The sequence below is a fragment of the Rousettus aegyptiacus genome, unplaced genomic scaffold (assembly GCF_014176215.1).
Source record: "Rousettus aegyptiacus isolate mRouAeg1 unplaced genomic scaffold, mRouAeg1.p scaffold_m13_p_15, whole genome shotgun sequence".
Lineage (NCBI taxonomy): Eukaryota > Metazoa > Chordata > Mammalia > Chiroptera > Pteropodidae > Rousettus > Rousettus aegyptiacus.
In genome coordinates this window covers 10,164,026-10,176,375 of record NW_023416290.1, presented here as the reverse complement: position 1 = coordinate 10,176,375, position 12,350 = coordinate 10,164,026, and the positions used below count along the sequence as shown (strand labels likewise).

General features: G+C 41.0%; 1 protein-coding gene and 1 long non-coding RNA gene across 5 annotated transcripts in view; one reads left to right on the top strand and one right to left on the bottom strand.

The window, feature by feature from the left end:
- The window catches only part of CPA6 (carboxypeptidase A6), a 224,284-nt gene that overhangs the window by 57,657 nt on the left and 154,277 nt on the right, over nt 1-12,350 (bottom strand). For both annotated transcript variants that reach the window (XM_016152944.2, XM_016152943.2), the window contains 3 exons: nt 6,424-6,538; nt 4,530-4,631; nt 2,073-2,177 (listed from right to left, as the gene is read on the bottom strand). In XM_016152944.2, coding sequence (XP_016008430.2) covers nt 2,073-2,177; nt 4,530-4,631; nt 6,424-6,538 — 322 coding nt within the window. The remainder of the gene's footprint in view (nt 1-2,072; nt 2,178-4,529; nt 4,632-6,423; nt 6,539-12,350) is intronic.
- LOC107514827 overlaps nt 1-12,350 on the top strand; it is a 110,187-nt gene that overhangs the window by 82,456 nt on the left and 15,381 nt on the right. The gene's annotated exons all lie outside the window — the stretch shown is intronic.

Below are 12,350 nucleotides of genomic sequence, written 5' to 3'. Positions count from 1 at the left end.
TTACAAGCCTGTAATGTGTAACTGTTGGTCTACTCCAATCACTACTACCACATGGCGGTCACACCTTGGCATCCCCCTGGGACAAGTAATTTCTAGACTCTGGTTTTTCCATTTCTGGTTGCTGTCTTGACTCAGATAAACATAAATGATAAAATGTGTATGTGTGTGGGGGGGGGGCAAGTGACAGCCATAAACGGTGAGAGTGAGTGAGGTAATGGAAAGGGTAGCAGAGGCACAGAAATGGCTAGAAGAACCTGCATGCTTTAAGATGGCCTGGTGGTGGTGGGGGGGGGGAAGTCTTTCCTTGCTCATCTCTGGGGAAATGGAGCCTAATCTTAATTGATACTTCTTGCTCTTGCTCCAAAATCAACTACCTTCAATTAGCAGTCACTATACATGCCTCTTCCTTTTTCTGTGGTCACACTGTATCCTCCTCTTCCTCGGAAATTCAGCTTGAGTTATAAGGCACTGTACATGGCTGTACAGATTGTGCATTGCAGATTTCCAGGTGGTACCATTCATATTGTATGAGATGATTTGACATGTCATCTCTCAATACTATTTCCACATCATTACCACTGGATTCCCGTTAACAAATATTCGAAGATTTATAAAGTGCCAGGTGTTTTAGGTGCTGGGGATTTGGCAACAAACAAGGTAGAGTCTGTGCCCTTGGCATTGATACAAAAAGAGATAGATAATACCATGAATAAGTAAAGTTTAGGTGTTATAAAGAAGAGATTGCACATGTGGATATGAGGTAAAATGTTTGGGAGATAATTTCTTATGTCCTTCAATAATACGCAGGACCATAGTTTATAAACAGTAAGTGTTCCGTACTTATTTTTTCCCTTTTTTGAAACTTGAGACAGCAAACAATATGTTGTAGGTACACAATGGATATTTATTACAAGATAATAGAATTAACAATTTCTTATTAGCTTTTGCATTTGTCCTACCAGGATGAAACGGTATTTTAAGAGAATATGAATTACTCAATACACTGAGTGGGGATAGTTTGAAGTTTTTATTATCACATAATATTTATAAAATCAACGATACTTTTATGGGTTTGGTAGTGGCAGGGAGGCAGGTTTTACAAATTTAGTACAGTCTTGAGATTTATGAGAGAGTTTTCTAGGACTAGGAGAATCCTCAAAACCAAAAACCACACAAGGGCACATAATTTCCCCATAAAACACAGTGAAATATAACTGAAATATTTAAATATCTTTCATACCCTTAATGATTCTCCATAAGCAGAAGGCTAAAAATATCTGTAGAGTTATTCTCTGGCTTAGGAAATGAAGGTTCTTAGACTTCATTTGCATTGTCAGGTGTATTGGTTGGTTTTCTTTTGTCTTTTTTTTTTTTTTAATTAAAGAAAAGGTTAAACTATGAAAGTCACTACATTCTTGACAATGAATAGAAAAATATCTGACATATTAAGATGTTGGTTCATGAGGTTGGCCCACTCTAGGGATAAGGACCCACTCGATACATTAACCTATGGAAGCCTTTGGAAAAGGAAAAAATCACTATGAGTCATTAACAATTAGAGTCACTGAAAAAATACGAAAACCAAGAATGTTAAATCCACAGATGCCAAAAGGTCTTCAGTATCTAAAGGGCACATTGTAATCACTTGCTCATCTCCTTATTGTCCTCCATACGTGAGATCATTTTGATAAAAACAGGGGACATTGAATTTTCCAAGCTGAATATCATATGAGAAACAGCTCTAGAACACCATGAATTGGATTTTAGCCTTTTGCCTTATATCAGCTACTACGGTTGGTTCCCAATTTGTCACAAACCCATAAAAGCTCTGGACTTCAGTTTCCTTCTCTTTAATGGGGGTTGATAATTCCAACCTCCAGGGCCAGAGGCAAGGATAAACTGAACCGGGGTTCTGAGAAGTCTCCATAAACATGACAGGGACCCACAAAAAAATGTATTATTCAATCGGGTATCACTGGCTTTATATTCCCAGCTCTGTTCCTTGAGCAGAATAAAAACACGTGGGAAGCACCGAGCCCCTGAAATGAACATTGTGAAAAGGTTTAACTTACTTCTTTTACAAACCACTGACAAAAGGCAGGACCAATCCATTCTCTTGCATGAATACCACAGTCTATCCAGACAGCATTTTTGTAAGCTCGTGATCTTCTGCCAAGCTGAAAACAAGAGTATTCGCAGTAACCAACACAGGCTTTTATTTTTGGATTCACTGACCAGCGTAATTTAATAAGGCTTCAGCATAATTCTTCGCTATCGTTTGATTCATTAGGTAACCCATGAAAAAGACATTCCCTGTCTACTTCACAAGTCCAATCTTGTTTATGCAGAAACAACAAATTTATTGCCCTAATTACAAATCAAAGGACTAGAAAATATATAAGGACAATTCCTTAAGTAGATTTGCTTCTCCATTTTAACGTAATATGTGACTGTTAAGTAAAAAGCCAAATTTCCTCTCTCTCATCCGAGGAATAAGAAATATTCTTAAAGAAATAACTCTTATAGGTGGACAAAGTCAAAAATTTTTTTTGACACAAAATGGAAAAGCACAAAATGATCTGTAGATTCTAGTGACAGATTTTTCTTTATAATCCTATGATCAATATTCCGTCTCACCTGGTTTCTAACCCAGTAGTCAATGGGTGGCCCTTTGACATTATAGGGAATCTAGTTTTCATTCATTCATTCACTTAATCAATACTTCAGGAAATCCTTTTCAATGTCAGACATCATACTCAGTACCAGAGATTCGAAGATGAAAGACAAGGATGTGTGTGCTCGTGGGGAAGGCAGACGTTTGAGCAGTTCATCATTACAGGATGAATATGTATGTTACTTCGGGAACATGGAGGAGGTGTAGAACATGGGAACATGTCTCATTTTCCTGAGGAATAAAAGAAGGCTTCTTGGAAGAGGAACCTTCTTCTTGAGCATTTGAGCCACACGTGAGGCCTGCCTGGCAGACGAGTTGAACCCTTTTCCCATTTAAGAAAAAAAAAAAAATGCAGCTTGCTGCCAGCATTCATTTAACATCAAACATAGGAATGCTACATTTTCAGCGATCAAGAATCACTATATCTTTGTAATGAAAATACCACTACTAAAAACAATGTTATAAATAGAATGATGTCATTCATTTCCAAAGACTATCAATGTGCTAGAGAGATACGAAAATCATAATGAAAGCGAGATATTTCGTGGCAAATTTTGGGGGTAAGGTTAGGACTGTAATCTGCGAGTTATCTCGGGGTAACTGCTGCAGCTGCAAGTGCCGCCTGTGAGTATTCGGGGGGCAAATGGGAAAAGGATGAAAGAAGGCATCTGAGGCTTGGAAGAGAATCTGAGCACAGTGTATTTGAGAAACTGTTTCTAAGGTATGAGGGAGGAAGGGGAGACGAAGCTGGACACAGGCAGAGAACACCTAAAGTTCCTCGATGCCATGTAAAACTGAAGGCTTCAGCCTGAATTCCATGGGAAGGTTGTGTGTAGAGTGGGGGCAGGGTGGAGGGAGAGCGAGAGCTCACACCAACAGCATGTGGTGATGGATGAGAAGGCGGAAGCTGGGGACTGGACTGGAAAGGAAGTTTGCAAGAGTCCAGGGGAAGTAGATCCAGAGATGCGCTAGGGCAAGAGAAGATATTTAGAAGAAAGAATGGCTAGTTCTTGGTGGTAGATTTAAAGTAAGCAGTTAAAATAAAGGAGAGGAATTTTGGGTGATGCTCATGTGTTTTGATTGGCGGCATAGTGGTGCCACTCTGAGCCGAGATGCTTTTGTGAATATCGAGATGACAGTGTACGTAGGCAATAATATGTGAATTTAAAGCTCCAGAGAGTGGACTCCACTGAATAGAAAAGTCTGGAATATATCGTTGAGACCATGGGGTGGATGCGCCCATCTGGAGATAGTTCATAGTATGAGAGCACATATGGGCATAGAGTCCTGGGATTACCAGAACCTAGGGAAAGGAGCCAGGGCATGAGACCGAAGAGGATGGTTAGATGAGTGGAGAACTAACTAGGAGTCATCACTGATCTTGGCAAGAGAGGTTTAGAGGACTTGTGGGGACACAAAGGCCAAGGTCTGAATGGGAGGTGAGGAAGCAGAGAGAGTGGTGCTTAATTATGTTTTTGGAAGTTTGGCTGAGAAGGGATAGAAAGCTATAGGGCAGGTGCTAGAAGAGGATACAGGGTCAAGGGCCTGGAATGATGTATGCCTTCCTATACATTTATGTAGTTTTGCATTTTAAGGTTCGTTTTAAGTAGCACTGAGTCACAAACCATGTTGAAGGGCATTCTTTTTGAAGTGCTTTGATAACTCTGACTATGTTAGTATATTCTAGAGTACTAATGGAAAAAATTCAATATGGCTTAAAAACCTAAGGGAAAATTTAAAAATATCAGGTGATATTAAATATGAGACACTATGACAGACCATTTTCTCTTCCCCATAGATCAAAGTTGGAAAAAATGGTTAGTAAATACTTTAGTTAATAATTTCCTATTTTTACCTTTAAGACAAAAAGAGGCCTTCCCTCATATGACTTTCCAATAGAGAACATGTGAATGAGCCCCGAGTGAGTATTATTCAGATGCTGCATCCAATTTTGAATCTAAAAGCAAATAAATAAAAACCATGTCAGACTCTCTTAATTATAGAGCTTTTAGCAAACAAAAGGTAACAATAGGTCTTAGAACTCAAAAGAGCATGCATGGAATATAAAACTGATCAAAAACCAATTCTCTATTTTAATTTTCTTCAGGATACTTAAAATTACATTTTCTTTTCTGCTTTTATAAATAGTAGCATCATGTCTTTATATTGTTGTATCTTTAAAGCATACCTTCCACTACTATTTATCATTAATATCTTGATGGCAGAGTTTTACAGAAAATTAATCAATGTGTTCTGGGTTACTTTTGAAAATCAAAATTTATTTCCATTTCCCCCCAAGTATTTAAGAGGAAATGAAAGAAACTGGCTTGAGGAAAACCATCCAAACTACCTGAAGGTGTTCATTAAATTCTAATATATTGTAATTTGCCACTGAACAGAAGATGCTAAGAAAAAGCAGTATTTTTTGCATTTCAAGATATTCTACTGAGCCACACATCAGAGGGCATAGTCTGAATAATTCCTCCAGTAATAGCAATATATTTGCATTGATCCATTCATACACACTTATCTGTCATCAGGGGAAGGTATATTTGGGATAGATGAATAAGGCACTTAGAAAGATGGGTGACATTTCTGACTTAAAAGCCCTGTAAGGAGTAAGGAAGTCACACAAAAGTGTCCCACTGTTTCGTAATGTTAGAGTCTGTGCTGAAAAAATAGATTTTGGAAAGTACCCATATTTTCTTTTCTTCCTGTTCTTTAGTCTAATGAGCCATTGCGTGTGCATGTGTGTGTGCACGCGCGCGCGCACACACACACATACATAACTATATATTTAAAAATTTACTTTTTGTAGTGAACGTTAATAGTACTTCTATGTGCTAAGTTTTCTAAAACCTTTTCTTGTTGTAACCTAAGAAAGTTGTTATGATTAGAACCAAAAATCCTTTTTAAAATATACAAATGTAACAGATCTCATTAATTCTATACCTGGCATCACTTTGCTCAATTCAGGGGAAGCATGGGAAATGTATGCACGCATTCATTTATTCATTCTGTCATCAACTACCTATTTAGGGTTTCTATTTGCTTGCCACTGGGGATAGAGCGATGGACAAGAAAGAAATGGCCTACCCTGCTGGAGCTTGCAGCTTATTGGGAGAGAAAATCACTAATCACATAGTCATACGTGCATGTGCTGGGGCTGGAGGTGGGGTGTGGAGTTCCCATCCAGTCTGGGAGAGTAGAAACAGCTGTCTTTTTCCTTAAGCTGAGATTTGAAGAACAACTAGTTGTCATGCAGGTGAACAGTAAAGGATGGAGTAGTGGGAATGAGGTTGCTGTGTTTTCCGGGTAGAATAAACAACAGCAGGTTAATAAACCCAGAGGTGCCACAGATGAGGCACGGCCTTTGCGACGTCTCAACTTTACAGAGGGGCTGCGGCAAGAATTTAAGTTCACTTTACCTCTCAATCAAATCATTGCCCTCAAACTCTACCCTCTATCATCAGGCGCACCAGACTTTTTAGTTAAGGTCTTTACAATGTACTTCTTTTGTCCTTTGTAGGTGCGGGATGGGTAAAGCAGATGAGATTCAAATTATTTTGCTACTTCTGTAGCAGTTAAAGGCTTAATGGAAGTGAGGGCTAACCTGACGGGTCTAGATACTATAAGAGCAATATGTGTCTTCCATATAGGCCCCTGCCTCTGTCTCAATGCTTCCCTCCTAAAAGATCTAAATGATAAAGATGCTTCTGTAAAAAACAAAAGGTCCTTTGATCACATACCTCCTCTAAGGAGTGATAAACTTCATAATTGTATTCAGAGAGGGATCTTCGATTTCTTGGGGGTCGCAAACTGCTTCCCTGTTCCAGCGCTTTCTGGAGGTCTTCTATGAGAATCCTGGATTTGAAATGATAGGGTGAAAATTAAGTAGAGATAACCTAAAAATCAGGCTCTATCAAAAGACAACCGTGAATCTACAAAGGACAGCAAAGATGGACATTTCTAAAAATACCAAATGTTGGAAAAATAGTCTCTTTCAGGAAATAAAAACTGTTAAATGGTACAGTAAATATAAAATGTAACATTACACGCAGGTGTTCCCAAATAATAGTAACTACCATTAATTGAGCAGCTACGGGAACTGAAGGATGGGTGTGAGCGCTTACATTTATGGAGTACCTGCCAGGTGTGAGGAACCCTGCTTTACATTTTACACATAATATCTTAGGTAATAACACTATGAGGTAGATTTTATTGTTATCTCCATTTTACAAATAAGGAAACAGGCTCAAAAGGTGAAGATCTGGCCAATGTCACTCTGCTAGCAGTAAGTGCATAATCAGAATTTGAACTTGGAATGTGAACCCAAATTCCAGTCTTTAGACTCCAATCCAGGGTGGCCTTATGAAAAATGAAACAGGCTCTTTCACTCTTTGTTCTAGCCTCATTTCCTTTTCTTCCTATTGGTTCCTATCCCTTTCATCACTGAGAGACTTTTTTAAGTTTATCACCAAGCACACCTGACCCAAGATTCAGAGTGAAAAGGAAGAAACAAGCTGCAGTCCTCAAGAAGAAACTGAAGAAATACCCAGAGTGGGAAAAAGCAAATCTATATAAGCCACTTAATAAAAATTTCACTGTCTGCCAGTATGAAAACTGCCGAGAAAAGACCAGCTCAGCCAATCAAAGTGAATGCATTTGGAAACTGAAGGCTGAGGCTAGGTCACTGTGGTGTGGAACCAGCTCCAGCTGGAGACATTAGTGTCCTCGTTGAGACACCTAGGCTAGACACATGCTCGTCTCCCCGATGCTCACACATCTCTTCTAACCAGAGTGCCGTGAAGTAACAAGGCACGCGCTCTCTTTGAATGCTCCAGGATGTTAAAGAGCCGCTCTGTGATCTTTCTGGGCCTGGCAGGTGGCTAAAATGCTTTGCCTTCATATTTTATCTTCCAAAATACCCTGTTGGTTAGTGGTTTAAGTGCTATTAAAAAAACACGTAATGGCATCTTTAACTTTCAAGCTTGATCTATATAAGCTGCTTAATAAAAAAAATTACTTTGAATTACTGAAATACTTTTTGGTCCATGAAGGAAATAGATTTACTTAGGGTCATGCTGGGCATAGGACTTTTGCATCCCTCATTTGTTATTTACTATATATTGTGGTAAATACTTTATCATGGGCTTACTGTTCAATTTGTGACTTTAAAAATGTAAACATTAACTATTAAGAGAAGGTAAGGGTGACACAAAGTTGGTAAACTCTTTTGGTAGCTACTTGCAACGGCTCGAAATGTGAATGGAATGTCAGATTTTCGGTCTAAACACAACCTGTGTTAGTGCTTTCTTCCCTCAAAGAAAGAAATTATGAATGAAAAGAGGTTTATATGAACTAAAAAACCTTAAAATATCAGCAGCGTAGGTCTTAAGAACCAAGTGAACCTTTATATCACTGTCCAGACTTCTTGTGTCGAGAGAATGAGGGATGGCCAGGAAAGATGCGAGTTTGATTGGGCTGAGCTGGTTTGTCATAAATTGTCGACATATTCCTTTTCCTGTGGGCAATCTTCAGATAGTTTCCTGGGATAGCGAAAAATAGCCAGGAGAAATGGACAGATGGTCTTAGGAAAATCTAAGGAAAAAAATGTAAATAGATTTGCCAGAGCCAGCAATCTATATAAGAATCTCCTCCTGAATTTTCAGTTTGAGATAATATACATAAACATAAAAAGTTTCTAAAGGTATAAAAAATATTAAGAATGTTTACAAAATGGAGCTGCAGTATATTGCTTTTGCAGTAATTCTCAAGTAGACAGACCTTCTAAATATAAACAAGTGCAGATAACTGGTCTCCACTCAAGGTAAGAGCAGTCTTTCCTGTGCCTCACCAGAAAGTTTTTAAGTTCTGATGCTGATACATCTCTTTGGCAGCTCTTGGTAGAATAATCATTGTAAAAAGTAGGGGAGAATCAGGACAGAAAGACAGATACATTTGGAGGCAAATAATATGAAAACACGAAGAAGATAGCCACGTACAAACCAAGGAAAGAGTCCTGGGCCAGACCCTCACAGCCCAAAGAGGGACAAACCTTGCCAAGACCTTGATTTCAGACTTCTAGCCTCCAGAATCGTGAGACAAGAGATTTGTCTCGTAAGCCAGCCAGTCTGCAGTTCTGTATTATGGCAGGGTCTCTGTTCAATAGCCTGGACTGTTCCTTAATACAGGCCTTAAGAGACCAACCTGGAAAATTAAAATAATTGTGATGTGGCAGGTCCAGCCCATTTTCCTTGTCAAGTAGTTGACTGGAAGCTAGAAGATTGATGAGAAGGTCAGGAAAGGGTATCCCAAAATGGTTTTTGTAAGTGTTGTATTTTCTTAGTTCTTTACAGCTGATTATCATTTCTGCCCCAATTGTATGCACTCATATAATAATGACCAGAGCTATTAAGAACTTTCCAAAGTGATGTCATCACTTAGCACAAAACCACTTCCTCAAAGTTTCCGGCTGGGGGAGGAGGGGAGGGCTCGGAATTTAAAATTCTACTACCAATTTTTATAAGTACTTAATTTACAAAATGATAGAAAATTTTAATGGCAGAATAAGTCATCTGATCTGTCATGTCATTAAGAAGTAGTGATCACCTAGGGACCAGAAACATGGGGTCACACTACCTCTGCTTTAAAGATGATGATAGCTATACATTATGTACAGTTGCACAGAGTAAATGATCATCTTTTGAGAATCCTTAGGATACAATAAAAGTCAATTAAAATGATCTCTGCCTACCGGCCCCATGGAATTTAATCAACTCTTATGCGTTATTATCTTGGGACCAACAAAATGAATAATTTTAAATGATTGTTCTTCATGAGGAGACAACTGGTTTAAAACACTCATTTTTTATGCCCTGTGATATACAGTGTGATATTTTATTCTCTCTCTGTTTCACATGACCTAAATTTAATGGCAGGAAATAGAGACTTGTTAAAATAACTGGTATATTCTTTTCTACCAAGTAATAATTAATGAAGCATGTGAGTTGTTACTTAGCACCTATAGATATATAATTACCAAGCTCTTTCCTGCAAGGCATTCAGAGAATCAAAGCTACAGCAATGACTAAAATGTGTTCAGTACGAATAGTTTTATGCACAGCTGTGACTACCCTGTTCTAGAAGCACAGATAAAATACCTCACTGCAGAAAGCATGTCGGCACCTTAATAAGGCTGTCATCATCTTTCTGGCGGAAAGCATGTGCGTGGACCAGGGAGGAATGTCACTGCCCTCTGGCCCAGTGTTCCACTTGACTGGGATCTTCGCTGTGGACACACAGAGCCACGAGCCCATCCCAGACATCACTGGGAATCTTGTGTCAGTTTGGGCCATACCAGAACTTGCTAAAAAGTTGTGGTAGTCAATGTCAGTCATTTACGTCATGCCTAGGATTCTAAACAAAAGATAAATCACCCCCTCTAGCCTCATAAATTCACTGCACTGCACCCCCCCCCCCACACACACACACAGATCCTGCACCGACTCTCCAGCTCTCCCCTGTACCTGCCGGAACCCCTCTTTCATTGTAGATAAGCTTCCTACATCCTTCAGTCTCGTCTGAGAACTCCCTCTTTGCACAGCCTTGCCCCAGCAGGAACTGGACTCTCCTAAGCACACAGATTTTTTTTTTTTTTTTTTGGCATGTCTTTTTCTCTTCCACTCCACCTCCCATAGGGCCAGAAGGGATGGAGGTCAGCCTTTTATTGGACTCCCACTTCCTTCTCCCCCTTAATCTTCTTACTTCAGGAAAAGCTTATCTTGCCTTTACCATCATGCCACTCCTAAGGGCTTTCCTCTCACTCCTGAATACTCCCTGACATTCCTGCCCAGGAACTTTCTCGTCTTCCACCTCTAATCTTGCCATCAGCCAAGGAGGACAATTAAGACTGCTGTGACGTGATGATTCTCTGGTGATCTGGCCAACCCGTTTTTGACCACGATGATCTCCGCTCCACTTCAGCCATCTCTCCTCCATGGCTCCCCCTTGAATCTTGTCACCAGACCTAAATGTTCTACCCAGAACCCTTAACAGCCCATAGCCTACACTTTGTCAACCCTTTGTCCCTTCCAGGGTGTTGCCCTCAGTCACACTACACTTGTTTTCAGTGTGAAGAACTCTATCCCTTCCTCGACCTTTCTGTTTTGTCCCATTGTTCCTTCTAGACTCTCCTCCTTTCCTATCCAGATCAGACCCCTTAGATGAGTACTTGAGCTGGCACCTCACGAGGAACTTCAGCTTCTGTGCCACCTTGACCTTTCTGTGGTGCTGGCCAGTGAAATCTCAACTCCGTATCAGGGCTACAGTCTCTCTTCTCTGTCACAACTACTTTTATTGGTTCCTATCCTAGTTGTTGTTGATTTCTCCTTTTTGAAACTCTTCAATACCTGTTTCTTCACTTTCAGGAGGTAATCTTGCTTCTTACTTCATCCAGACAGTGTAGCTATCAGTTATGATCTCTTTCAACCAGACCTGCACTTACCTTCGCCCTGCGGACAAGGTCTCCTTCCGACTGCACAAACCCCCCTCCACGTGGGCATCTTCACTGCATCATCGACACCCCCTTCCTTACTGGTCCTTCCCCTCAGCCTACGGACAAGCCAAGATTGCCCCCCACTCAGACAAATCTCAAATCTCAAGCCGTCGTGGAAGCTTCATCCCCCCATCGCCACTTCTCATTCTCTGCTTCTCTCCTTATTCGCCCTCCCAAGGGCAGTCGCCTGCTCTGCTGCTCCGTGTCCTCACCTCCTGTCCGCTCCTCTGTCTCCTGCTCCTCACGGTCTAATCCCACCATTGGAGTTGCCGGCAGTTTCCGTTGCCGACTCCAGAGGAAACTGGTCCTGCTAGATATCACTGCAGCACGTGGGACCCCTGCCATTCCCTCTTGAAAGTCTTTCATTTCTTCTTTGGCTCCTGGGACTGTCTTCCACTTGTCCTATTCTTACTGTTCTATTTCTTCAAAACAAACAAACCCCTCGAAATATCCAAATCTGTTGGAATCTGTCTGCTTGGTCACCTGCACTAGAAGACTTGGCGTCACCTTTGATTTCTTCCTCTTCCACCTACATCCAACCATGCGTGGGATCCAGGCAGTCTTGCCTTTGAGCTATTTTATTGAATGCTCTCCTGACCTGGGCTGTGACCATAGCCTTCGATTGCCCCTCCCCCCAGTTACAGGTGGCCGTCTCACCTGCATCTGCCAGCAGGGCAGCACCACCCACAGGGTCAAACCTGAGCTTCTGCCTCAGTCTTCCTGCAAACTTTGTCCCCCGCCGCCTCTCCAGCATTTTTTCTTTCTACTCTTCGATTCGCACTCTGTACACTAATCGCACAGAATGGCATCCGTTCCCCACGCACAGACTAGGCTGCTGCTTCCCTTGCTTGCATTGTCTCTCCTGCTTGCAAGGCCCCGAATCTCATCCTTTGCCCAAGCGACGCAGCTCCTGCAGGAAGCCTTCTCTGCCCCTGCTTTCCTATTCACTTTCTAGGCTTTCCTCGGCTGCTCGCCTTTCTTCACATGGGGCAAACCTTCTGTGGTGATGGTGACATAATACGTCAATGTGGTTCCTCTCCCCTCCCCCACTGCACTAATCAGCTCATCCAGGGCAAGTACAGCTGTGTTATAGTCATGTTGGTTTTCCCAATCCAGTAT